The sequence below is a fragment of the Lepisma saccharinum genome, chromosome 16, assembly GCF_977018435.1.
Source record: "Lepisma saccharinum chromosome 16, izLepSacc3.1, whole genome shotgun sequence".
NCBI classification, from domain to species: domain Eukaryota; kingdom Metazoa; phylum Arthropoda; class Insecta; order Zygentoma; family Lepismatidae; genus Lepisma; species Lepisma saccharinum.
This window is the reverse complement of record NC_139244.1, coordinates 36,965,572-36,992,346: the sequence shown is the minus strand read 5'-3', so window position 1 is coordinate 36,992,346 and position 26,775 is coordinate 36,965,572. Positions and strand designations below refer to the sequence as shown.

The 26,775-nt window shown below is 38.4% G+C and overlaps 1 protein-coding gene across 1 annotated transcript in view; it reads left to right on the top strand.

The window, feature by feature from the left end:
- The first annotated feature begins 7,954 nt into the window (after positions 1 to 7,954).
- The window catches only part of LOC146000033 (succinate dehydrogenase [ubiquinone] iron-sulfur subunit, mitochondrial-like), a 28,516-nt gene continuing 9,695 nt past the window's right edge, over positions 7,955 to 26,775 (top strand). Inside the window, exons 1-6 of the mRNA XM_083137346.1 lie at positions 7,955 to 8,149; positions 11,431 to 11,567; positions 14,936 to 15,079; positions 18,393 to 18,588; positions 21,034 to 21,135; positions 23,927 to 24,049. Of these exons, the coding sequence (XP_082993472.1) occupies positions 8,090 to 8,149; positions 11,431 to 11,567; positions 14,936 to 15,079; positions 18,393 to 18,588; positions 21,034 to 21,135; positions 23,927 to 24,049 (762 nt within the window). The 5' untranslated portion in view covers positions 7,955 to 8,089. The remainder of the gene's footprint in view (positions 8,150 to 11,430; positions 11,568 to 14,935; positions 15,080 to 18,392; positions 18,589 to 21,033; positions 21,136 to 23,926; positions 24,050 to 26,775) is intronic.

The following is a 26,775-nucleotide window of genomic DNA, read 5'->3' as shown; positions in this document are numbered from 1 at the left end:
CATTAATTGTAAACATTGACGTACTTCGATCACAACAGTAAAATAAATAATAATAATTATTACGGTTAAAATTATTGTTATACACTAAATTAAATAAATTTTATTATTATTGTTCTTGTTTATTATTATCATGCTATTCGATCCACAAGCCGAGTGAATATCCAGCCAGCACAACTATTTTCCATTAATACTTACTTTTATATTTAATTGTTACTGTACTGAAATGCACAGTTATTGTATTTTGTTACTAACGTTTGCAAGTGTCGTTCAAGAAAGGACTTTAGAAGTTAGAAAAAATACTGGCAAAGTTTATATTGTGTGACCTCATCTAAAGTGATGATAATTTTTCGAATTCTGAAAACTGCGGAACCATTTATTTTTTTAATTAAATTGTAAAATATGAAAACATATCCTGGTACCTGTATTTTTCACTCATTTTTTCGATCTAATGCATATTTTACATTAATTACTCTGTTCGAATACTAACCAAGTGAACTTTATTTCTGTTAACAATAAAAATAGCAAACTTCCTGCTTTTTTTGCAACTTGAAATGAAGGATGCCAATTTCCAGAGACGGGATGAGGGGTCGACTGACCTACCGATGCTCATGGAGAGAGCGCTTATCAACAACCAAAAGGCAAATGCGTTATAATTATAAATAGATCCAACTTTTAAATTTAATCAACACATGTGCATCAGACAATTATGATTTTCGAAACACGTAAAATATTTTAATTTTTTTTTTTTTTTTTTTGGATGAAGTGCCGACTGCAGAGCCTACTCCCTCGTGTTTGTGTGCAATCTTTTCGCTTTACTGCCTAAATCCACCGATCTTTCCGTATCGAGTCTGTCTGAGAACGATGCATAGATACCTGAGAACAATTGTTTGTTCCCTATCTCATGTTGAAACCAAAAGCCACACTAATATTGTCGCCTTCTACGGCATATCACCTTGAAATTCAATGTTATTCTTTTCAAAACCGGAAGTTCAGTCCCCGCCAGTGTCAAGGGAGCACAGAAATGTAAACTTCCGGTGAATAGCGCCCATACTGAAATACACAGTTATTGTACTTTGTTATTAACTTTTGCGAGTGTCGTTCAAGAGAGGACTTTAGAAGTTAGAAAAAATACAAAGTTTATATTGTGTGACCTCTTCTAAAATTATAATTTTTCGAATTCTGAGAACTGTGGAACCATTTATTCTTTGAATTAAATGGCAGAATATTAAAAAATATCCTGGTTCCTTTATTTTTCACTCATTTATACGATCTAATGCATATTTTACATTGGTTACTCTGTTCGAATACTAACCAAGTGAACTTTATTTCTGGTATTAACAATAAAAATAACAAACTTCCTGCTCTTTTGCAACTTTAAATGAAGGATGCCAATTTCCAGAAAGGGGGGGGGGGAGATGTCGACTGACTTACCGACGCCCATGGATAGAGCGCTAATCAACAGCCAAAAGGCGAATGCGTTATAATATGATTATAAATATTGCCAAATTTTAAATTTAGTCATGTGCGTTAGACAATTATAATTTTCGAAATACGTAAAATACAAAGGCTGTCGCAGAGAAGGTGAGACTAATTGTTGTATAGGAAAACAGCGACCTCCATTGGCTAGCAAATGTACTAGGGTGAAAATTTGGTTCATTAGCTGCCGATTGAGACCAAAATGAGCGTAATAGGTCATAACGTCGTGACTGCGTAGCAGTTAAAAGACAAGCATGTACATGGACCCCTCCAAGAATCATTAAAATGAAACAAAAAAATTACAAACCACAAAATTTTTATTCAGAATCAGCCATATCGAGTAGACGTACATCTTTTTCAAAATAAACACCATTGACAGCTAAGCAAGCGTCCAAACGCTCCTGCCACTTTGTGAATGTCTTTGAAAATTCGTCGTCAGGTAGCGAACTGAAGAAAACTTGCGCTGCGGTGATCACTTCTTTGTTCGTCATGAAATGACGACCACGTAAAGCGGCCTTTAAAAGTGGAAATAGCCAAAAGTCTCAGGGTGCAAAATCCGGGATGTATGCTGGATGCGGGGAAATTTCTATTTTTCTCTTTGTCCCGTAATCCTGAAAAGCCCGCGCGGTATGGGTGTGCGTTGTGGTGCAATCTGAAGGAGTTCTTCAAATGCGGCCTCTTTTTTGCTACGTGCTGGCGCAGAGCCTCAATGACTCCTTTGTAATACTGTGTAATACTCAGTCTGTCTTGATCGGCATATGCCTGTTGAAACATTGCATATGTTTGCGCAGCACTTTTCCCTAAACGCCAAAAAAAATTTATGGCATGTCGCTGTTCATCTTGAATACTCATCGCGAAAAGCAATGTTATACACAAGAACCTGGAGGGGTAAACGAAACACGTTCCACGTAAATCAACACAGCTGCTCACTAACGTGGTTTCGCAACATGTGACAACTTGCTACGGAAACAGAATGAGTCCTCCTACACGACACGACTAGTGCCGAAACCATAGGCAGTGTTGCCAAGCCAGGAAAAAATCTGTCTCACCTTCTCTGCGACAGCCTTTGTATTTTCATTTGCTTGTTCCCTATATCATGTTAAAACCAAAAGCCACAGAAATATTGTCGCCTTTTCCAAAAACATTGCCTTTACACCTTTGAATCTAATGTTATTCTTTTCCAAACCGCGCCAAGGAAGCACAGAAATTTAAACATCCGGCCAATAGCGCCCTAATTTTAGCCCTATCTGTTTTTGAAATAAAATATATATATATATATATATTCGACCCATTTTAATTATTTTTTTTTCTAAAAATCACAACTGATTGAACAAGAACAATGTGGTTTCAATGTAAATTTTTAAAAGTAAAGGTATCGAATGATATTAACCTCCTAATGCGATATACATTTTAAGAAAGAATCAAGCATGGAAGACGTGTGCTATGGAGCGACCACAAGAAAAGAACCTTCGGCCAAAATTCCTGGCACACCTTCCCCTCCATTGGTTCAACTCAGGCCATAAGGATGCATGCTCCATTCTGAGCTTCCCCTCCACCTGGGAGTACGATGCACAAGAGTCGCGAGTCTGCGCAGGTTCTTTTGCCTGTGGCTCCGCGATGGGGTTGTTCATTGTCAAACATTTCCGGTGGCGGAGCCACCCCCGTTGCGTCCCTAAATAATTTCGTTCGGCATTTGGTTGCCCTAAGCTTTACATTGGAGCACGATGGGATGGCTATTCAAACGTTATTTTCAATGAAGGTAAGAATTAATATATTAAAACGCAACGGAATGGTTGCGAAAACGAGCTAAATATACTACAAAGAACACTAAACCTGACGTCATTTGGGTCGTCTCTAGCTGCCATGGGTCGATAATACAAAAATTGAGATTTTTACACAATGCTTTGCTTTTTTCTGATTGCGAGCATGTGTAATCTATTCCATGGTGTAATTCAACGGCGGGTAGGAATCGAAGAAACTCCCAACTCTATAAAGGGTAAATGTAGTAAGTGCGTAAATGCATGATATATACAGTGTGAACAGAAACTATAGGAACAAACTTCAGGAGGTGATTCCTGACAGGTAAAGAAACAAAAAAGTTCATATCAACACATGTCCGGAAATGGACGGTGAGTCTGCAATAAAGCAATTATTACCGGTACACAATACATGGCATGACTTTCATCCATGTTACAACAGGTGTTCAAAGTGACCTCCATGGGATGCAATGCAAGCGTCCACCCGTCGCATCATGGATTGCCTCATTCGTTGGAATGTTCCAGCCTGTACCCGAATAACGTCACAGGCTACACGGACACGCTGTTGAAGGGTCTGCACGTCAGGAACTGGCTCAGCATACACAACACTTTTCAGATGCCCCCACAAGTAAAGACCAAGGGGGTTTAAATCCGCTGATCGAGCAGGCCATGCCACAGGGCCTCCTCGTCAGATCCATCTTCTGGGGAAGATGTTGTTGAAGTGTTGCGAAAGTGAGCTGGCGCCCCATCATGCATCAGTCACATTACCTGTCGTATTGCCAAAGGCACATTCTGATGGAAATGAGGCAGAGTGTTCTGCAGGAAATCCAGATACGTCTGTCCGTTAAGGCGTTGTGGAAGAACAAATGGTCAAGTAGGTGGTCGCCAATAATCCATGCCAAACATTGATGCTGAACCGTTGCTGATGAGACGATTCAACCATTCCCCGAGGATTGACTGTAGCCCACAGATGACGATTGTGTAGGTTGACGATGCCATCACTACCAAAGGTCGCTTCGTCGGTGAAGAGGACTGACGACAGAAATCCCAATATGGTGCTGGCCTGTTGCAAAAACCAAGGACAAAACCGTTCCCTTGGAGAAAAATCCGCTGGTGATAATCCCTGCAGGTGATAGGGATAGTAGCGGTTTTCATGTAGGATACACAACACCGTCGCTTGGCTTACACCATCCTGGCGGGCCATTTGCCTGGAGCTTTTACTGGGGTTGTTCTCAATATCGTGTAGCACATGTTCCTCCAGATCTGGTGTACGCACATACCGCGGCCGCCCTCCATCTTCGCCTGTGTGATAGGCCCCAGTGGTGCTGTCTGTCCGGGTACGCGGCTCGATAAATCCGTGCGGCCTCTCGACCGTTTCTATCTGCTTGACCGTATACGAAGATTGATTGATTTGCTGTTTAAGTCCACTTTATGCACAGTAAGGCTAATCGGGACTGGACCTACAGTTTAAAGTGGAATCCGAACCACTATGTGCCTCCACCGGGTATCGAACCGTATACGAAGACCATCTCGGCTTGTTCCTGGTCTGAATAACGGACCAATGCTTCGACGTAGCTCCAATCACACAATCTGCAACACAAAAAAAGCACACTGTGAGTGTTGGTATGAGAGGATGATGTCTTTCTTCAGTGCCATCTACCTTGGCAAATATGCGTTTCCGGACATATGTTGATATGAACTTTTTTGTTCCTTTACCTGTCAGGAATCACCTCCTGAAGTTTGTCCCTATAGTTTCTGTTCACCCTGTATATTATTATACACTATGACTGACATTATGCCCTATCCGATAATTTAATATTAACGTATGTTTTCATTGTATTAAACAGATATTCTCCCTTCGTATTTTCGTCCTTTTTCTTGCTAACAACAATTTAAAAAAAATTATAATACCTGTAAATAAGACAGCCCTAGAGGTTGCGAGACATGAAACAGAAGAAAATATATTTTATGTAATAACTATTCTTGACGATAAATGTGTGTATATAAAACAAAGGACCATATTTACTAGCTACGTGGAAAAGTATTATATCACGTGAAAAAAAGTCAGTTATTAAAAACAACTATAAAAATAAAAGTACAGTCGCGCGGAATTATTATGCATTATTCTTGACCGGATTCTCAACAATAGATCACTTAAATTGTGAAAATTGCAAGTGACGTAAAGAAGTGCTATGTAAATTTTAAGCCTCCTTATATCTTTTCTGTTGTTGCCATTCATCTTTTCAAAAGTCTTACAATCTGTGGTCTTACTGTTACAGCACTGATTATAGTCAATTGCCGATTAGAAGCGTGGGGACGCAACAAGGGTGCGTCTATAAGGCTATAACGTTTGTTCTAAATACTGGAAGCATGACTAAAGCCCCTATCACACGGAACTGGATTTCTAGTTGGAATGCCCTAGTTGGCGATGAACTGACTTTCTAGGTAGAAATTATGGCCGCCTGGCTGACTGCTTGACTGGTTTTGAGGAATAGGACATGTTCTAATTGCTACTAACTTCTTCGACTAGATTCTGTGGAACAGCCAATCAGAGCAAAGTTTGGCCATGTGAAGATAATCTGTGAGTTTGCAAAGTAGCCTTTTTTTTGTCTGTGGTTTCCGAGTGCATACAGCACGAAAGGCATGTTTACAATTAAAAAGGTAAAATATTCTTCCATACGTGTAGAGTAAACGTCGTAAAGTATGTATTTTATCAGCGCCGTTCTTCTTTACCTAAAACCATTTAATACGAAGCGATATTCCTATCGGTTGAATAGTTATCGTATTTTAAAAATGTGATACGTTGTTTACTTCTCGCGCGGCCGCCATTATGGGAACGAAAGACTATCGACAAGTACGGTATAACAAGTACCGGCCGTGTCCGGATTGGCAAGCGCTCCCTCCCGTTCTCTCCCGTTGCTCTCGCGTGCCGTCGAAGTGACGTCCAAGTCGTCCGAATCTACATGTCCCCTTGTAGTACGGTTGTCACTTTTCCCGCTAGGTGTCAGTCCGAACTTCACCCACCGCGATCTGGCGCGCAGGCGCATCGCACGGAAGCAGAAGGCAGACGCCAAACAAACATGACAATGATTTCCACCTATTTACTACTCATATTAAAAATGTAACACGCTATTTCATCATTTACAATTTTTCTACATTTAGTATTATTGATAAAATGTTAAAGTATAACTGAGTTTTACATCCTCTAATCAGTATATGTTGCCTGTACAAAGTGAAAGTTAGAATATGGCTGCCAAGCGCAGCGTCACAGCGAGTTCAAGCGTGCATCTGTCGCGCCTCTCTGCTCTTCCCTCCGACTCCACGTCTGTCGCGAATTCGGACAACGGAGTTTGGCTGAGTCCCCAGATGGAACGGTGCTCTAGGTGACATCTGCTGCCGATTCGGACGCGGCCCGTGTGAGGCGAAAACTAGCAAATGGGTAGCCAGTCCAGCGTCAACTAGAGCGTTCCTACTTGAAATCCAGTTCCGTGTGATAGGGGCTTTAAAATAACCAATTACACAACCACAATACAAAGGGGGAAAGATAATTATTACCAGAACCAACACAGACTCAATGTCTCAAGACAATCACCAATGAATGCCGGAAAAATATTCTACAACCAGCTGCCTCATGACATAAAACTGATATCTCCAAAAGATAAACAAATACAAACAATAAAAAAATATTTGGCAGATCGAGCTCTCTACAGTATCGGAGAATTCATGGAACAAGACAACACAAGGCCAATGTACTAAAAAATATGTATTTTAATTGTATTCTTATTTCAATCATGCAACAATGATAATGTGTTTTTTTATTTTTATTGTAGTGTAATGAAGTGTATTTTTTCATTTTTAAGCCCCTATCACACGGAACTGGATATCTAGTTGGAATGCCCTAGTTGGCGCTGAACTAACTTTCTAGAGCAATCATGGCCGCCTGGCTGACTGCTTGACTGGTTTGGAGGAATAGGACATGTTCTAATTGCTACTTGCTTTCTTCGACTGGATTCTGTGGAACAGCCAATCAGAGCAAAGTTTCGCTATGTGAAGATAATCTGTGAGTGTGCAAAGCAGCCTTTTTGTCTGTGGTTTCCGGCAATGTATAACGTATACAGCATGAAAGGCGCGTTGAGTTACACATCTATGCCGAGTGCACGTTGTTTACATTTGAAACAACTAAAATATTCTTCTATACGTGTACAGTAAACGTTGTAAAGTATGTATTTAAGCAGCGCCATTGTTTTGTACCTAATAACGTTTTATACGAAACGTTATTCGTCTCGGTTGAATAGTTATCGGCTTTTAAAAATGTGAAGTGATGCATTGTTTACTTGTAACGCGGCCCATTACAACTTCCCTCGTATGGGAACAAAAGTCTATCGACAAGTACGCTGATAAGTATCGTGTGAGGCGAAAACTAGCAAATTGATAACAAGTCCAGCGCTAACTAGGGCATACCAACTGGTTATCCAGTTCCGTGTGATGCGGGCTTTACTTTGGTGTAGTGATGTAATGTACTACACAATGTTTCTTCTTTTTTGTTATGATGTACTTAACTAATTATTATTTCATTATGTATCTTGACGTTTTCCATGCCCTTTTAAACAAGGGTCAACGGAAGAAAAATAATATTCAAATTCAAATTATCCAAAACTGGTGAGCGATTTCCGTCTCATGTAGTATTGCTCATTAATGAAAGGATCTTGTAGCTTTGTATGGAGCAAAGCGGAGCAAAGTGTCCTCCTGGGGAGTAGTGTTTAGAAGGGGTACCAGACGTTTTGTTGTGGCTGAAATCTCCGACATTTAGGGGATTTGTCTGTTATTTTTGTTTGCTTGTTAATTCGAGTGATAAAATGTTGAACTTGCAGAGAATAAGCAAGCTACAAAAGGAGCTTAGTGGTATCATAAAAGTAGTAAGTAGTTACATAACCATTGTACATTCACTAAACTTGGCAATGTTATTTTATTTTTAGAACAATAGATTTTCCAATTTTTTAATGTTTTTCAAATTCTGTGGGTAGTCACGGTGCCAGACCACGGTTAGCTGTCACGGCATGGTGCTATTCTGCCTCTTAGTGATTCTACTGATAGTTACAGATTGAACTGTTGCTGCCTTACTATTTCGGCAGCTACAACCGTAATTGTTCGGATCAATATTTTAATACCCTTTCCTAGATTTGGCAACTAGATTTTGGTGTTCTATAAATTTTTATTTAAAACAACAATAAGTTTAAATTGAAATATTTGGGAAAGATTGAAGATGAGATAATACACGAAAAGGCCCAAGTTCCTTTTGTTTTATTGCGATTTCATCATGCTATGAATGCAATTTTTACATGGTTCGATTTCGATGTATGTTTTTTAACACATACTGCGGAGTTTTAGCGATTACTTAAGATTTTGTTCAATATATGCTTTCGTGGTTAGGTTAGGTTTGGTTCCCTTAGCATTAACATAAAGTCTCTAAATGCATTATACTAAGGTTCCGATTTACTTCTACATTCATTCCCATGCTTCTACGATATTTACTGTCGCTTGTCGATGGAGAATATCTTGTCCATGAGAAGTGCGTAAGGTAATTTTCAAGTTTTTTTTTCAACATAAATAACTTTCTTTCGAGTCCAAACAGTGCTCATTACTTTAAAGAAGGTTCAAATTTCGTGTGACAATGGTTTCCAAAATTCTACAATAATTAGTCTTTGTGCTAGTAGAAATCATAAAACAATCAGAACGTTACGTTACCGCAGTTTGCGAAGTGCGAGGGGATGTGGGGAATAGTATCCCCTAAGCTAACAAAACTTTTGCAAAGCATTCCTCCCAGGTAACAATTTTCACTTCAAGCGCTGCTTGGTCAATTTCATTCTACTTCATCATTCAGCTTGCTGTTATTGTTATTATTATTATTTAGAAGTTTCTATTTTGTGTGTGTGTGAGAGAGATGGGGGGGGGGGAGCCTTCTAGAAGTATTGTGAGGGACAATGTTGTAGCTAACTCAGTTTGATGCCTGGCATCAGACGAACTTTAATTTATCATCATATACAAACAGGATTTTGTAACTGATTTGTCCACAGTGAGGAAATTTTCGTGAAATAGTTTCTAATTATAGTTTAATTTAATATAGTACATATTATGTAATAATAAGAACCTCTCTTTATAACTTAAATAAGTGCTGTGCTAAATGGCTGGGTGACTATACAAGAGTAGAGCTATTATTTCATTTCACAATAGAATTTAGTTGCTTGATGAACCTTATTGCCAGGGCTCAAAAAATCCCGGTCGCCATGGCGACTGAAAATTTCAACCTGGCGACTGTGATCTTATGCTGTAATATGTACGAAATTTTGATGATTCTAAGTTCAAATTGCAGTACAGCGTAAGTTAGCAAATTATTTTTTTTTTAAATCAACGTTGTGAACATTCCAGAGAGTCAGTAATAATTTCTTACTCTATGTCCCTCAACATCCCATTTCCTGTAATCTCGAATGATTTAGTGGTGTTTTGAATACCGTGATGCTCAGCTTCTTATACAGTGTGTTTCAAAAGTTGCACAACCCAAGCTTTGAAAATGTTTATCATGAAAACCGTAAGAGATATTTACACTGGGTTTTCTGCATTATAAAGTCTCATCCATTGAGATATTTTTCAATGCTTAAAATTATCAGTTTTCTCCATACAGAAAATTTAGATAAATTAATAACTGGCGGAAGGCAGCATTAAAATTTGTCCAGAAATGCACTTTTGAATGAGAAAAATATCTACAAAATTATCGAAGGGTCATAATTAGATGTCTGATGCCATGTCAATCTGTCATTTGTGACCAATATTGGTCATGTGCAACATCCATTTGATGGATTTTTTATTGGCGATTTTATGGGTTGAGTGAAAAAGTGCCATTTTTGGGACATATATGGCAATGCTCGCAGGTCAAAATATTGTCAACAGACGCACGCCACATGTGCCTAAGTATTGGCTATACATTTACATGAAAAATCATAAACCAAGATTTTGTGCCGAAATTGTACTCTTGAGAGAATCCTAGTCTGCCTCTGGTTACACTGAATTCTCTTCGCTCACTTTCGACGCTACTATGCCCGTTCTTTTAATTCATTCAGCATGGCGTATTCTTTGGAGCAGCACGTGTGCATTGCTGAAGAGTGTTTTACTACTCATTTTTACACTCATGTGAAAGAGGTTTTCCAAGGAAAATCCCCTGCTTCTGCTATACCTCACAAAGCAACTGTCTTACGACTAGTCAAACACCAACAAATGATCACACAAATTGTAAAGAGTTGGTATTATTATTGAAGATTAGGTACACACAGAAAATTTACTACGTAGAAATTTTCAGCGAAAAATACAGGCTCGACCAGGACGATTTCTCTAACCACTGAGCTACTAAGCTGGCCTGACCTCTCCTGATTTCTCGTTGTCGTTGTTTTACCTGTGTGGAATCGTCTCTGCCAGTGCTACCGCAACAGGATCTGTTGCCTTTAAAACACAGTAGACTTTGACATTGCCTGGTTCCTCCCAGCGTAGAGATGTTAATGCATTTTTCGCTGAAAATTTCTACGTAGTACATTTCCTGTGTGTGCCTGATCTTCTCTACGCTGGGAGGAACCAGGCAATGTCGAAGTCTACTGTATTTCAAAGGCAACAGATCCCGTTGAGGTAGCACTGGCAGAGAAGATTCCACGCAGGTAAAACAGCGACAGCAAAAAATCATGCGAGGCCAGGCCGACTCAGTAGCTCAGTGGTTAGAGTAATGTCACGGTATATCAGAGACCCGTGTTCGAGTCCTGGTTGAACCTGCATTTTTCACTGAAAATTTCTACATTGGTATATATTGTTGAAAATCAATTCTCAGATGTTTTCAGCAAATAAGCAATATATTTTAAAATAATGTAATTGCTTTAATTTGGATACATGCTAACATAAATTTATTAACCCAGTGATAGCGTACATGATTAGTTTTTTGCAGAAAACCTGGTGTTAATACCTGTTACGGTTTTCATGATATACATTTTCAAAGTTTGGGTTGTGCGACTTTTGAAACACTCTGTAGTATGCACAATTGCTAGTAGGTATTTTCCCGGTGCCTGATTTTCAGAGTTGGCACCTAGCTTTGAAGAAAAATTTTTGAACACTGCTTTTTGCACTGTTTGGAGTTGAAATATTACATTTATTTTTGTTTCAGGCAAGGCATTTCCATGTTACTCCTGCTGTGGGAGCTCAAGAAGGTCCAAGGATCAAGAAATTCCTTATATACAGGTGGAATCCTGACAAACCTGACCAGAAACCTGAATTGAAAGAATACTCAGTTGATCTCAATGCGTAAGTAATCGGAATTAATTTTCTTGAGAATGTTGAATGTTGTCAGCATTGTCTTGTAAACATTCTCAAACTCCCCTTCCTTTCCTGTGTGCACCACATGGCTCACCTATTGAAATATTTTTTATTTAGTTATGTTAATAATAATTGGGATCGAAAAGAAGACTCGTAAAAGTATTTTGAGGGCCCAAGTTCCTTTTGTTTTATTGCGATTTCATTATGCTATGAATGCAATTTTAACATGGTTTGATTTTGATTTACTTCTGTTAACACATACTGTAGAGTTTTAGCGATTACTTAAGATTTTGTTCAATATATGCTTTCGTGGTTAAGCAGGTCAGGTTTGGTTCTCTTAGCATTAAAATAAAGTCCCTAAAATGCATTCTTCTAAGGTTCCGATTTACTTCTACATTTATTCCCAAAACTCTATGATAGTTACTGTCACTTGTGAACGAAGAAACATATTGTCCATGGGAAGCAAGCATGCTTGCGTAAGGTAAGTTATAAGTTGTTTTTTTCAACATAAATAACTTTTTCTTCGAATCCAAACAGTGCTCATTACTTTCAGGAAGGTTCAAATTTTGTGTGACAATGATTTCCAAGACTCAACAATAATTAGTCTTTCTGCTAGGAGAATTTGAAAAAAGAAACGAAAAAAAAAAAAAACGAGACAGTTACCATTTTCAGTTAATGTACCTTATTTTCCCATCAGCTTCTGGGTCCTTTCTTCACTGCATGTATCATTCCCACCAGGAAGTAAAAACAAGTTTTTGGTGGAAGAATACATGCCCAAACAGTCTTACCAGACATATATTTATATACATGTATGTACAGTCGTGGAAAGAAATACGTCCCCCATAAGACTACTGATATTAAAGCTCTATGGGGGAAGTACTTTTTCCATGACTGTACACGTGTGTGTGTGTGTGTGAGAGAGAGAGGGAAGGGGGGGGAGATGTAAGAAACTTCCCAGGAAAATTATTCAGTGGCGTGGCGTGACTTTTTCAAAAGTGTTATCGACCATCAGTACGACAATTATACCTGCTGAACGTTATCACCCCCCAACCCCTTGAAAAAAAAAAAAAATGTCTTCAATCTAGATTTCTGTTTATTTCATTCTTTTTTTGCAATCTGCTCAGTGATTTAGCTACACACATTCCTAGAAACAACTACACTCATGAGCCAGTTATGTATAGTGGTGGACTCGTGTCAATTCTTCATCTGTCTCTGTTGCTTTGCAATGACATGCAAAGGGGAAGAAGAACCACACATTTCTCGGCTCAGTTTGACTTTTGTGTGGTGAGCAGACGACAGAACTCTGCTTCTCCAGCAACAGGCAATGTAAAAGGGAAGCCCAGCTGTACGTACTACTGTTGCCAATTTTGTATTTTGGAGCAAGGTTTGTCCAAACCACGAATTGCACCAAGGAACTATATTTTCATCTATTACCTCACTGGTCTCAGTTGTAGTTCAAGCCAGCCTTGACTTTGCAGTCAACCTCTAGTTACTTCACAGAAATTGTGTCACCATTTTAGGTGGGATTTAGCTACACCATTTTAGGTGGGATTTAGCTATTTTCAGCCATTCCAATGTGACAACACTGACCTGTGTCCAGCAGGCCTGACTGGTAACTGAGCCTCTAAACAGACATATGAATGACCCCGTCGCTCACTTTGCCCCAAAGTCTTTCTCCCTTGTTCCCTTGCATTGGCACCCTCTCCTCTTGTTACCTCTTCAGGGTAGCGGAAATGATCTCCCTCTGCTTCTGTCAGCTGGAGAAAAAATATCCTCTGCAATATCTACTCGACGGCAATGTTGTTGGTTAACGTATTTAACAATGTTGTCATTTTATTGAAAAAACTTTGTAATTCTTTACATTTTGCTGTTACCTGCGGTACCACTGGTTACATGCCTCTGGTCTACATGTATGTACGTACTTGTGTGTGTGTGAGAGAGAGGTAAGAAACTTCCCCTGAAAATTATTTGTCATCTGCTGCATAGAGAGCATGATGTCCCTTGATTTCATCCTGCTATTCCATAGCAATGCACAGCATATCGGGAGAATGCTTTTTGTCTGCTTAGCTTCTTTTTCGTCATTGAGTTCTAACAAAAATGTTTCTTGTTTGCTAGAGGGACACTGATCTAAATTCTTAAAAAGCCATAGTTGTTTAGAATTGTATTAGGGCAGAATTAGCACCTTCCATATTGCTGAACCATAATTTGTAACCTCACTCAGTCTTAAGTAGTTTGATTTAAAAAAAAATAAATAAAGAAAGATGATTGCTGAAAGCAGTTACTTCCAGTTGAGCAGTGCACTAGTTACTTGCAGTTCACAGCTAAAAATTGTACATTCATACATATTGATATGAAACACTTGTGCCATGTGGTGTAATGGAAATGTTTTTGGTTATACATGCAAGACTAATTACATTTAATGATTTACTTTTGTGATTTAAGCTAAGAGGTACAATTTTGAGCAGCAGCTGGTGGTGACTTCCTGAGATGATCTCTCTTAAGGCTTGGCTGGACCTTTGGGATGCGAATGGGCGATGCTTAGAATTCCTGCTAGAGCATTGACGTGGATTTTCGTAAAGTTTTCATTCACTGTTGTCAGATATTATCAATAGTTTCGTGATTACATAAGTCTATTATACTATACTAAGGGTATGTAATTTTTCATATTTTGAAATATCCAAGAGGTTTTTCGAATGGAGAGGAAAATATGAAAGAATTCGCCCATTCCAATGTGAAAGGTACAGCCGAGTCTTAATCTACAACACCAAAAAACTATTGCTAATTTATGGAACTGGATCTTGTGGGCTGAATCTGAGCCCACATCCCTATTGACAAGGCCAGCAACATAGATATTAATAAAATGGGAATTTTAGCTTTCTTGGTGTCATGATTCAAAGAAGTGTTATTTGGTTACCTGTCAGGTTAAGTTGACATTTGCTTCCAATGTTTCATTCTTTCATCAGCATTACCTGATGATGAGAGCAATGTATGCGCTCAGAATGTTGGAAATAAAAGCTGACGTAACCTGAAGAGTAAAGTTGTACACATTTTGTAGTGACTCAGAGTAAAACTTGATAACCCACGAAATGGAGTCAACATTGTATTCAGTTACCGCACAGTCTCCAGTTGCTGTACAATAGTGAATGAAGTGCCTTCAGTTTTTGATAGATAGAAACACGTGAGAACATCTGGGTAACCCATAAGCCACAATGCTATGGATGAACTTTCACTTGGCGTTCTTCTTGATTTCCTGTTGGTTATCTAGTTTTATTCCCAAGCTGGTCATTTGTAAATTTATGAAAAAACAAAGGCATTGCCAGGAATGGTATTTGAAACTATTTCTGCCTTTTTTCCAGCTGTGGTCCCATGGTGCTGGATGCCTTGATCAAGATAAAGAGCGAACTTGATTCAACCCTCAGCTTTCGACGATCTTGCCGAGAAGGAATCTGTGGTTCATGTGCAATGAACATTGGGGGTGTAAATACTTTGGCCTGTATCAGGTAATATTTTCCTTTAAAAGCCACCTCTGTAAACAAAGTTATGTTTTAAGTCAATTTGAGCTCAGAGGCTAAGTGGGATTAGACCTACTGTCTAATGTGGGGTCCAAAGCTCTATGAAATGTTTCACAAGCAAGAATAGAACCCTCTACCACATGATTACAAGGCAATAAATAGTGCTTTGCGATCGAGGAGGCCCAGACAGTTATATATTATTTGCATTATTTCTCCAGGTGTGATTGGCACTAGCTATTTATTTCGATTCCGTTGCCCGAAAATATAATATTTTAAAAATTATGTTTCAGTATTGCATAAAATAAAACATATACCGGGTGTTTTTTTTAGCTTGACACAACTAAATATCTCGAAAGGTACGCATGTGATCAAAAAAAGTTCTGAATGAAATGTGTTCGTCTTGAAGGGGCTCATCCAATGATGCCAAACTCCACCCCCCACCCCACCTCCTAGGGGTGGGACGAAGGGCAACTGTAAAATCTCAAATGGTAACCCCCATTTTTTATTGCAGATTCGGATTCTCCAGACAAAAATACGTAGGTTTTGTCTGAAACTGTTTTTTTGGATTTGTGATAGCTGGCACTGTAATCGCAAAAAGTAAGATTTGGTGCAATTCTCGAGAACACTGTCCTCTTCGTCAGGCTTCGTGGCAGATTATGCCGTGTCTGTTTGACCACGAAACAAGGTGTAATAGTTTGCAAGATAAAACATGTGGTCCTGAAACATGCTTGGCAATCTGTTAAAAACGAGGTTAACCAATTATAAAACTAAATCGTTGAAGAAAGGGAATGTAGAGGAAAGATGGGTAAAGATGTTAAAAAAAATGGAAGAAGATAAAATCAAATAGGCTTTAATGTAACGAAAGTTAACACGAGCGTTCATTATGATAGAGGAGTTCCAAGGCGGAGGGATGATGTAATAATGCAGGAGTAGCGGGGAAAAGGAGGGGAGAGGGAGGAAGCAAGTGGGCGGGGCCAGTACCAGCTATCGGCAGCACAAGAGCAGCACAACATTAGCTGTGAAGACGACTAACTCGACGAAGTGAGATTGTTTATTTTCACATGGTCAAAGGTTTTTATGGAGCTTTGAAATCTTCAATGTTTTACAGTTTTATAAGTGGTTAACAACGTTTTGAACAGATTGCCGAGCATGTTTCAAGACCGCATGTTTTCTCCTAAAGACCATTTGACCTTGTTTCCTAGTCAAACAGACACGGCATAATCTGCCACAAAGCCTGAAGAAGAGGACGGAAGTAGTGTTTTTCTTCCTTGACTCCATTAGTGGTGATAACGCAGGCTATAACGGTGCAAGAGAAAATTGAAATGGTGTACATTTATGGAGAAAGTGGCAGGAATATCAATGATGCTGTGATTCTTTATGCTCAATGTTTTCCAGACCGGGTGCGATCACACGCTTGTTTTCGCAGAGTTGTTCAACAGTTCTCCACCGAGGGAACTGTACAACCAAAAAAAAAAAGGAATCGCCGAAGAACTATTGCTGGAGAAAATAATGAAATTGCGGTATTAGCTGCAGTGGCTCATAACCCCCACGTTAGTACTCGACAAATAAGTTGTGAATCGGGAATTTCGCAAACTACTGTGTGCCAAATACTGAAGCGTAGAAAATACCTTCCGTTTCATGTTTCGTTGCATCAAGAACTTCATGGGGATGATTTTCAGAACCGAGTGACATTCTGTCAATGGGCGCTTCAGCAAATACAAGGAGACCCCAATTTCTTTACTCGAGTTTTGTTCTCTGACAAGACTTTTACAAACCACAGTACGATTAATCGACACAACATGCATTATTGGAGTGTCAAAAACCCACATTGATTACGCCAAGTTGAATAGCAGCACCCTTGGAATGTAAATGTTTGGTGTGGAATAATTGGCGATAAACTTATTCGTCCATATTTTATCGATGGGAACTTAAATGGTGAGAAATATTGAAACTTCTTGCAGAACCAATTTCCAGTATTGCTTTCAGACCTTCCCTTAGACGTGCGACAAACAATGTGGTTTCAACATGACGGTTGTCCAGCACATTATTCCATTGCAGCATGGGAAGTATTAGATCCCGTGTTCAACCATCGGTGGATCAGAAGAGGTGGTTCAGTGTCTTGGCCTGCAAGATCGCCAGATCTTACTTCGCCTGACTTTTGTTTGTGGGGCTACGTGAAGAGTGAAGTTTATAATGAACTGCCAACAACGCGTGAGAACATGATTGACCGAATCACCAATGCATGTCGAAAGATTACACTGGGCACGCTTCTCAGTTGTGTCCAATCATTCCAAGTGCGGATAAATCAGTGTATCGAAGTGGGTGGTGACATTTTTGAGCACTTATTGTAAAATGATTATTAAAAACAAGCACCTTGATGGTGAGAGGCGAGGGGACTCACCTTAAAAAAGCACCCCGATGGGAACAAAATACTGCTACGTCCACGTCGTCATTCCTGGGTTATGCTAAATGCAGTTCTTATAAAAATTCAACATGCCTCACGTCATTTTGCGATTAAAAGGGCATTTTTTACCAATTCCGCAATATTTAATTTTTGCGATTACAGCGTCATCTATCACAAATCCACAAACACGTTTAAGACAAAACCTACGTATATTTGTCTGGAGAATCCAAATCTGTAATACAAAATGGGAGTTCCCATTTGAGATTTTAAAGTTGCCCCTCGCCCCACCCCCAGGGGATGAACAAATTTCATTCAGAACTTTTTTTTGATCAGAGCTTACTTTTCGAGATATTTAGTTGTGTCAAGCTAAAAAACTCACCTGGTACATGAAAAGGAAAGAGAACAGAAATATGGTCTGTGGATTTTGAGAAATGCTGCCATGTGGCGATGGGCCATCGTATGGACCAGCAGCTGTGTAATTTACTTTAGTGGCTTTTCTGGGCCATATTTATTTTTATCACAGAGTATTTTATTTGTTTCAAACAGCCCTTACATGTATATGGTAGAAGAACAATTAAGTAAGTTTAATTTTTTTTTTATATAAAAATAGTCTTATTTTGTTATTGATTAAACAACACAATCATATTTTTGTGTTATACGATGTTCATTTTCTCTGTAAAAAACTAGTTTTCCTTGGTGTTTTATTAAATCTTAACATATCCTCTCAGTGATAAAAGGTTTCCATAGTTACTTCGTAAAAATTGTTTAAAAGAAAATGAATAGCATTTAAATCAACCTCTATTTTTTATTTGTATGAAAGCTGCTTTCATCTTTGGTAGACTTCCTTTGGTGCATTAAATAGTTGTCTGTTTTCTCATCAAATCCTGTTTGTTTCAGCAAAATTGATACCAACACAAGCAAACCAACGAAGATCTACCCATTGCCACACATGTACGTAGTGAAGGATTTGATTCCTGATATGCAGAACTTCTTTGAACAGTACAGATCTATTCAGCCATGGCTGCAGAAGAAGGTAGAAGGGAAACCGGGTGCTCAGCAGAACTTGCAAAGCATAGAAGAGCGTCAGAAGTTGGTAAGTAAGTTTGACTTGAGATTGCTTTTGCTCGCAGTTATATCACATGAGACTGAGTCATTTTAGACAGTATTGTGAAGTAATCATGTCTTTAGAGTGATATGCAACCACTGTCTTCCGGGCCTCTGATTAGTCCGTGAGTCACCAGCAATCGGACTTCTTAGAAAGGCTTCTATGGGAATGTAGAGCCAAGCCTCTATGTGGTCTCTTGTGTACGATTTCTTTAATCCAGCGATTCTCAAAGTGTGCTCCGCAGGGCCCTGTAGCTGTGCGATGCTTTCCATGAAAATACTCTTGTCGCACCTCCATACTTGTAAAGTCGCCCCAGCAACTAGTTTCAAGCATCCTGAGTCTCAGCAGCAACTTAGGAGGCAAAAGAAACCGCAGCCAAGAGTGTTTGGTCACCGTGACAGTCTTGAAGTTCAATGATACAGCTTTTGATAAACAGTGGCATTCCCTGTTGCTGTTCTCTGATGTTTGATTTTTGGAATTTAAAAACCAAATGACAAGAAATGCAAGACTCCACAATAAAAGAATGCACAAGTGATACGTGCATGGGGAAAGAGGAACAAAGTGCTGCGGGAAGCAACTCTCCAAACTGTGTCATTAAGAAACTTAAGTATGATGAAAGAAGAAACAACTGCACTTGTCACATTGAGGTCAGTAATTAGAATGCTTTTTTCTTACAAATACTTGCCATGCAGTTGTAAGAGCATTTTCTTTGATACCATAGTATAATTCTTTCTTTTACTGGATGCCTAGAACATTAAACACTAAAAGTGTACTATGATGTTAGCCAAAACTAGTCCTCAGAAACGTAAGTCCCTAATTCTCAGTGGCTGTAGAAATAATTTTGCTCTGATGGTCATAGAAAAGTTATTGGGCTCCGCAGCCTCGTCATGAGTTTTTTTTTAAAGCTTTTGTTCAAGCTCCTATGATATACAAATACTTAACAGACTTCCACCCAGATAGAGTTTGCAGGCCAAGACCTATTAACTATACCCAGGCATTTGATACCTGTCTTTTGGCAATAACGAGGATTAAACTTTTTGGCCATCAGAAGTGCCTTCCTTGGTTTGCAACAAATCTCCTCATAAGGGTAATGGCTAAACACTTCCCAATTGGTCTCCTGAGTTACAAGTGTTGCAACAACCAGGAAAGTTTCCCTAGAGCTTGCAGAGAAGGAAAACATCAAATTTGTCGACACATAAACTAGACAATGTTAGTGTTGTTTACTTCTCTCTAAGAGAAGTTTTGTACATTTACATAGTTACATGACTTTTACAGTAATCTTTAAAAGATAAAAACAGTTTCTGTTAATTTTTATCAAGATATCAATCATAAAAATCTTGAAGCTGACAGTCACAATAAAAGAATTAAATATTTTAGAGAATGCAAATGATCACAATTTATTATACAGATGAATCAAATTGAGTTATAAAGTCCGTAGTCGACTTGTGTCAACGTCTGATTTATGTAATGCATTCTCTCATTGGTGAACAAGTATGACACTAAGGAAGCATCACCAATGTTTTTCAAATACATCTTGATATCCAGCATCCTTTGACAGTTTGGCCTTCTTGTTATGTTCCCAAGCTCTCAATATTTATGAAAACGTGTAAAACTACATCTCCGTATTTATGAAAATATGAAAAACTACATCTCAAATTCTCAATTTGCAAAGTATGGCACATTGTAGACATTGTTATTCTGCAGTAGTTCTTTTCCATGTCTCCTGGTATTGAAGGGGCTCTGCTGGTCCTGTCTATAGGGTGTTGGACTAACATTGGGGTGTGATTTTTGTGGCATATTTCACATTAAGTGTAAAATCCTGCATTATTCTAGGAAATGTGCGAAATTCACATTATTCTGCAATTTGGAAACACCAAAAATCTGCCTCCATAATCATGTCAAACATATTTACACACTTTAATTTGATTTTCTCAAGTTTTTGATGGTGTTGTCAAAAAGAAAACTTCATGTGCCTACTCACACTTGTCCTTTCTGTAGAAATAGTTCTAGAAAGTGTGTGGCAAAAGTTTTTGACTTCAGTTAAGAATTTTACAAGATAATGGCTGCAGAATCCAGTAGTTTTCATTTTCTATAACTTTTTATTGGTTCTAGTCTTGTTCATCCTTTGTTACATGATAGTACTTAAATAATTAGATCAAATTATTTGTGCAAGTGTAATGTATACTGTATTTGTGTCTGAGGTTATTTTTTTATGGAGATTATTTACCTTAGAGTAGATTGTATCATACTGTTTCAAGTATTATATTTGACATATACAATTTCAATTCTCCAGTCTTATTTGACATATACAATGCCAATATACTATATGAGAACAACATTAAAGTACGTGAAGCTCTTTCATTTGTGAATAACACTTTTAAGCAGCACAAGTGAATATTTGTTTTACATGAGGCAACCTGTTTATCTTTGCAGGATGGATTATATGAATGTATCTTGTGTGCTTGTTGCAGCACATCATGCCCTTCCTATTGGTGGAATAGTGACAAGTATCTGGGCCCAGCAGTTCTAATGCAGGTATGTGTGTTTCACCTTCCAATAAAATAGATTGTAGTGGTCAGAGTTACAGTTCACTTTTTAATGATTGAACCAGCAGTTTCTTGCAGAAGACTGTATTTTTCTCACATTTGCATGAAAGCTATTTTTTTCACTCATTTGTTGCATTTATGTAAATTGATTCACAATCTGCTGTCTTGAACTAAATTTCTGTTATCTGCTTTAATTTGATAGCTATCAAAATTATGGTAACATGCGATGACACAGAATTGAAAAGAAAAGCATTGCTTGTTTCTGTTGGAATAGAGGTTTGATCTGAAAGACTCTTTTGTACCTGAACAGTAATTGATGCTCTGGACGTGAACAATTACAGTGGGACTCCAATTGTGCATTCTCATAAATTATATTTGCCTGTATATGTTCAGCCATGCCAAGTTCTGACAAAACCCCATGTTAGATAATAGGAAGGTTATCTAGATCTGTGCGTACCTCATCTGTTAGCTAGCGGATGGCATGTCACTTCTTAAAAACTACAGATGACATTTCATTTTTCAAATTTCTGTTATGAGATACTGGAATTATAAAACAATATATTTATTGTTAATATTTTTAATAAACATCCCCCAAAGATATGAATTACTCTTCAACCACCATTTCTTGCTGCTGATTTAATTTTACATGTAATGAATAAAAAAGTTCACATGCATCCATTAGGGGTCCAGTGGGAAACATTGAATTTTTAGACACCTGAAAATTACGATTTTTCTAAAATTATTTGCATATTTTCAATTTTTTTTTTTCAAACTAGTGAAATTGGAGTTATATGGCCTTTTGTCATGCTTCCCTGCAAATTTGGTCCATTCAGTATCCAGGTGGGTGATGCTAGAAACAATTTTCTAGAATTTTTTTCCCATAAGATGGCAACATGTGCACATCATGTTCAAATGGATTACATGACTGGATGAACAAAAGAAAATGTGCAATGCAATTGCTAATACCACTGGTATGTGGCGCGAGCCAATGAATCATTTGGTTCATGATGATTGTTGCTTTTGTTGTACGAACATTGCAGGTTTCTCTTCAAAGAATAAACACAATATAGTGTATCCAGATTTACCATCTGGAAGAAGACCAGTCCCACACGACGAATCTTTACACATCCCAGAGCCTCTGGCGAGAGGACAAGTACATTTAGAAGAAATGGAATGTGTAGAATCTTCTTCTGCCGAAGAATGATGTCAAGTTGAGTATATACCCGATGAGAAGATAATTGACATATTTGAAGAAAAAATACTTTCTATTTCAAAGGGTCCTGTAATTTTTTCTTCCCTGTTGTTTACATTGTCTACAGTCGACTATGTAAACTACGTATAAGCCAATGTAATCTTCAGAACCAAAACTATTTAATCAGCAAGAGTTAAACGACCTCATTTGAGACCTTTTCTTGTCGAAAGAGAAAGCAGAACTCCTTGCTTGAAGACTAAAATAATGAAATCTCTTAGCAGGTGACACCAGAGTCTGCCACTATCAAATATGGAATCACGAGTTGAAGAAATGTTTTGCAGTAGATGGTTTGATGGTTTTCTGCAATGGCGTGAAAAGCCTCTTCCAGTAACTGCATCAAGAATACAACCCATTGAACTGGCAAATGTTCATAGACTCTTTCCAGAGAAGATTGAAAGCAGTTCTCTTGGAAATTCTAAATCTTAAATTCCAATTGCTCATTCTTTGCACTTGAAAGAGAATTATGGAAACATGAAGATACTCTTGGAAGCAGTTCTACACAACAAGCACCAATGGAACATTTGGAAAGGCCTATACGTGATTGGTATCCATGGAGGATTTACTAAGTTCTGCTGTTTCTTGAGTCAGTGGGACAGTTGCTGTACATCTAAACATTACATCAAATATGACTGGGGGCCAAGACTAACTTATGAGCCTGGAAGGCACAGTGTCCAACATGATCCTCTTGTTGATTCCAAGAAGATATTTCTTCCTCCTCTACACATAAACTTTGGGTTAGTGAAGTGCTTGATGAAGGCAATGGCAAAAATGTACTCTAAAGCATTCCAATACCTTACTGCTAAATTTTCAACATAATTGAAAGAAGGGATCTTTGTGGGACATCAAATCCGAGACATTCGAAAAGATGGAGCGTTTATAGAAAGCCTGATTGCTGAAGAATGAGAAGCTTGGACAAGTTTTTAGTGGGTTTGTGAAATAGATAAAATCAAGACTCCAGATTTCATCAATGCTATAATTGAACTTCTGCATGCATACAAGGAAATGGGATGTTACTTAAACTACACTTCCTGCACTCCGATTTGCATTCCTTCCCTAGAAACCTTCGTGATTTGAGTGACGAAAAAGGTGCGTGTTTCCACCAGGACATAAAGACAATAGCACTACCAAGGTTTTTCGAATGACTCTATGATGGCAGACTACTGCTGGATGTTGTATGGTTATGATCCTGATGCAGTTACAACAGACATGGAAATTAATCACATTTTTAATAATATTTATTTATGATGCTGAAATCCAACATTGCTGTATTTGTCAGACTAAGGACAGTTTTCATTAATAAAGAGGGTTGTTATGAAACAAACGTGGGTGCCAGCACAAATCCAGATGTAAATTCATGATCAGAATTAAAAACAGATCTACATAGGTATGGTTTTATGTCTGATGATAAAAAAAAATGTAGACCAATGTAATTTGTTCATTCTTGTTCTGGTGATTAGACAAAAGTGGCAGAAAAGTGACATAAAATTACAAGAATACAGATTTGAATATTTTTTTCTTTTCTCCTCAGGCATACAGATGGATTATTGATTCAAGAGATGAGGCAACAGAGAAGCGCTTGGATCAACTCCGTGATCCTTTCTCATTGTTTCGCTGTCACTCAATAATGAACTGCACCAAAACCTGTCCTAAGGTAAGTGTGAAAAGTACCATGTAGTTGTCCACTGTACCATCCATTCTGCATCATACCCTTTTCTGTTGATGTTTCTTCCTGCAAAATGCATGCCATGTAAAGAATACTCCATCTGTCAAGAGAACAGGGTAGGGGGAACAAAAGAGACTCGAAAATGGTGTTCTGCATCTTCCAAAGGGCATTGTTTTTTTATTCATTTACCCTTTTTTGGCATTTTCGTACCTTCTCTAGTCCTTCAATTTTAGCTTCCAAAATATATTTTTTATTACCATTGAATAACAATGGTTATTAGTCTAAATGTCAATTCAAATTGCCTTTTTTGCTATTTATTATAAATGTATATGTTAGAAATGATAACACCATTGAATCAATATGTACATGTTGTGCACAGGATATGCATCAGCATATCTTATGAGGTGCCAAATTCTAAACTCCCATTGCTTTCAACCACCTTTCCTATTTCCTGGGGCGTACTCCTATGGAACACTGGGGTACACATTCTTAACCCTTTTGGCATGAAGAACGTATATATACGTTTTCCCCTTTTGCGCTCAAATCGCAGATAATGCATATATACGCTCTTCGTTTTTTGAGTGCTGATGAAAATTCTTGCTTGTTTCTATGTGGTTCGGCGATTGTTTCGCTGCAAAGGCTGGATATTTTAGTACATAACTTGACCGGTAGGTGCAGCACAAGTGTGGTTTCTTTGTTTATCATACATGTTTACGAGTGACCCTGTTCTGTTCTTTTTGTTGAGTTCGCACAATGGCTGACAATGCTGTCCCAGGTTGTTCCCGGTGAATCTATGTGTAAAAAATGTGATCAAGACAATGCAAAGGTGTTTTTCCTCATCCAATTTATCCTTCACCAAGGACAAACGTGAATATCCAAATGTATTCTGCAAAAGAGACATCTAGCGTGATTTTCATTTAAAAAAGCAGCTAGAACTGTATGGCGCCCAACAAGAGCTGAACCCGTTCACATATACACCACCTTTCACAATATACATCAAACATCTAGACATTTACATTAGACATCGCAAACTTCATACACTATGGTACACTTCGCAACATCTTATTTGACCGCCCCGAAAGAATTCTAAGTCCCGAAATCGTAAACTTAGCAACATTGCACTTCAGCTCCAGGTGAGAGTAGCCAACTTTGAGTAGGTCCTTCCACGAGACGAAAAACGCTGCGGTGATAGGTTTTCAATTTAACACTTTCCATGAACTTAGAAACTATAAACCGCTATTATAATACGCAATCAAACTGAAATATTAAATCGGAAAAAGAACCTTGAAGGATATTTACGATTCTGCTTGCTCGACTTGAAATTTGGGGGGGTTGAAACACTGAATAGAGTTTTACTCCAACTGGAGGAAATTGCCATCAAGTTTGTGCAGAAAGAAGAAAATTTGTGAGGTGTTTATGTGACATTTTATTTACAATACCTTGCATAATATCGAACAGTTCTCAAAAACATATATTTTCCACAACTTGTCGAAAAAATGTGCTTGAAACACAGGAAGGTGGGAGTCTTCATAAAAGTCAACATGTTTTTAAGGGTATAACGTCAATAAATTAACGTAGAGCAGTTGGTTAGGCGCTGCTATCCTTATTTTTCATCAAGCGTGAAAGGTCTCGGGTTCAAATCCGACCCTCTCCTTTTTCTTTTTCTTTTTTTTGTTTGCTGAACAGATACCGTTGATATTAGAATATTTAAAAAATGAATTCGATGCACACTTGAGGGACGTCCCTTCTGCGCATATTTTCCCTTAGAAGTTGGAGATTTCCAGGATTTAAAGTTAAAACTTTTCTTTTTAGTTATTGTTCATATGTTGTGTTAACACACACATCATGATTAATTCACAAATCACATATATGTATTCAGGATGCAAAATGTAATGTTATTTAAGTTATGTATTGTTTGTTCTTCACTGACACCTAAAATGTTGATTATTTGATTTCGATATACTAAAAAAAAAAAGATATACAGTTATGTTAAGTAGTGATGTAGTGCAGTACTGTAACGAAGGAGACCGTTTAATGAGTTCAAATTGCCAAGATGCTACATCCCTCTCATTCGTGGGTAAGTTAAGGTAAGGCTCCACGTTATGGGCGCCACTAATGCTACGCCCTTGGGGGTACGTACTTAAATGTTATTTACCACGGCTACAGAAATATCTTAATCTCAGGGGGTAGGTTCTTTATTCGAGAATACCAAATAAGAAAGCGTTTTATAACCAAGGTCCTCCTCCGTAGTCGAGCGGGTTAAGGCGTTCACTCGTCTTGAGATCGTTCGCTGCGGGACGGCGTAGGTTCGAATCCGGCTCTGGTCGGAATTTATTCGGCCTACGTATAGGGCCGGTGGCAACCCACCATCGTGAGGAAATTGGGAAGCTCCGAGTGAGTGAGCGTAATCCGGTCGAGACGACCTACTATAACGGCTGGGGATACGTCGGGCTGACTCCCCCGACTATTCCAATACTGGTTGCAGATCTCCAGGCTTAGAGGTGACGAAGGAAAGCGTGGGAGGGAGACCGGCAGTCGGTAGGTATGCCTAGGCCCTTCATGGGCTGTTGCGCAAAGGATTATATTATTATTATTATTATTATTTATAGCGAAGAGGATATAGTTAAATGCGGATCTATATTCTGGAAACTATACACAATACAGAGAAAATATATAGCGAAGCTTGTATATACATTGAAATATATAATAAATGT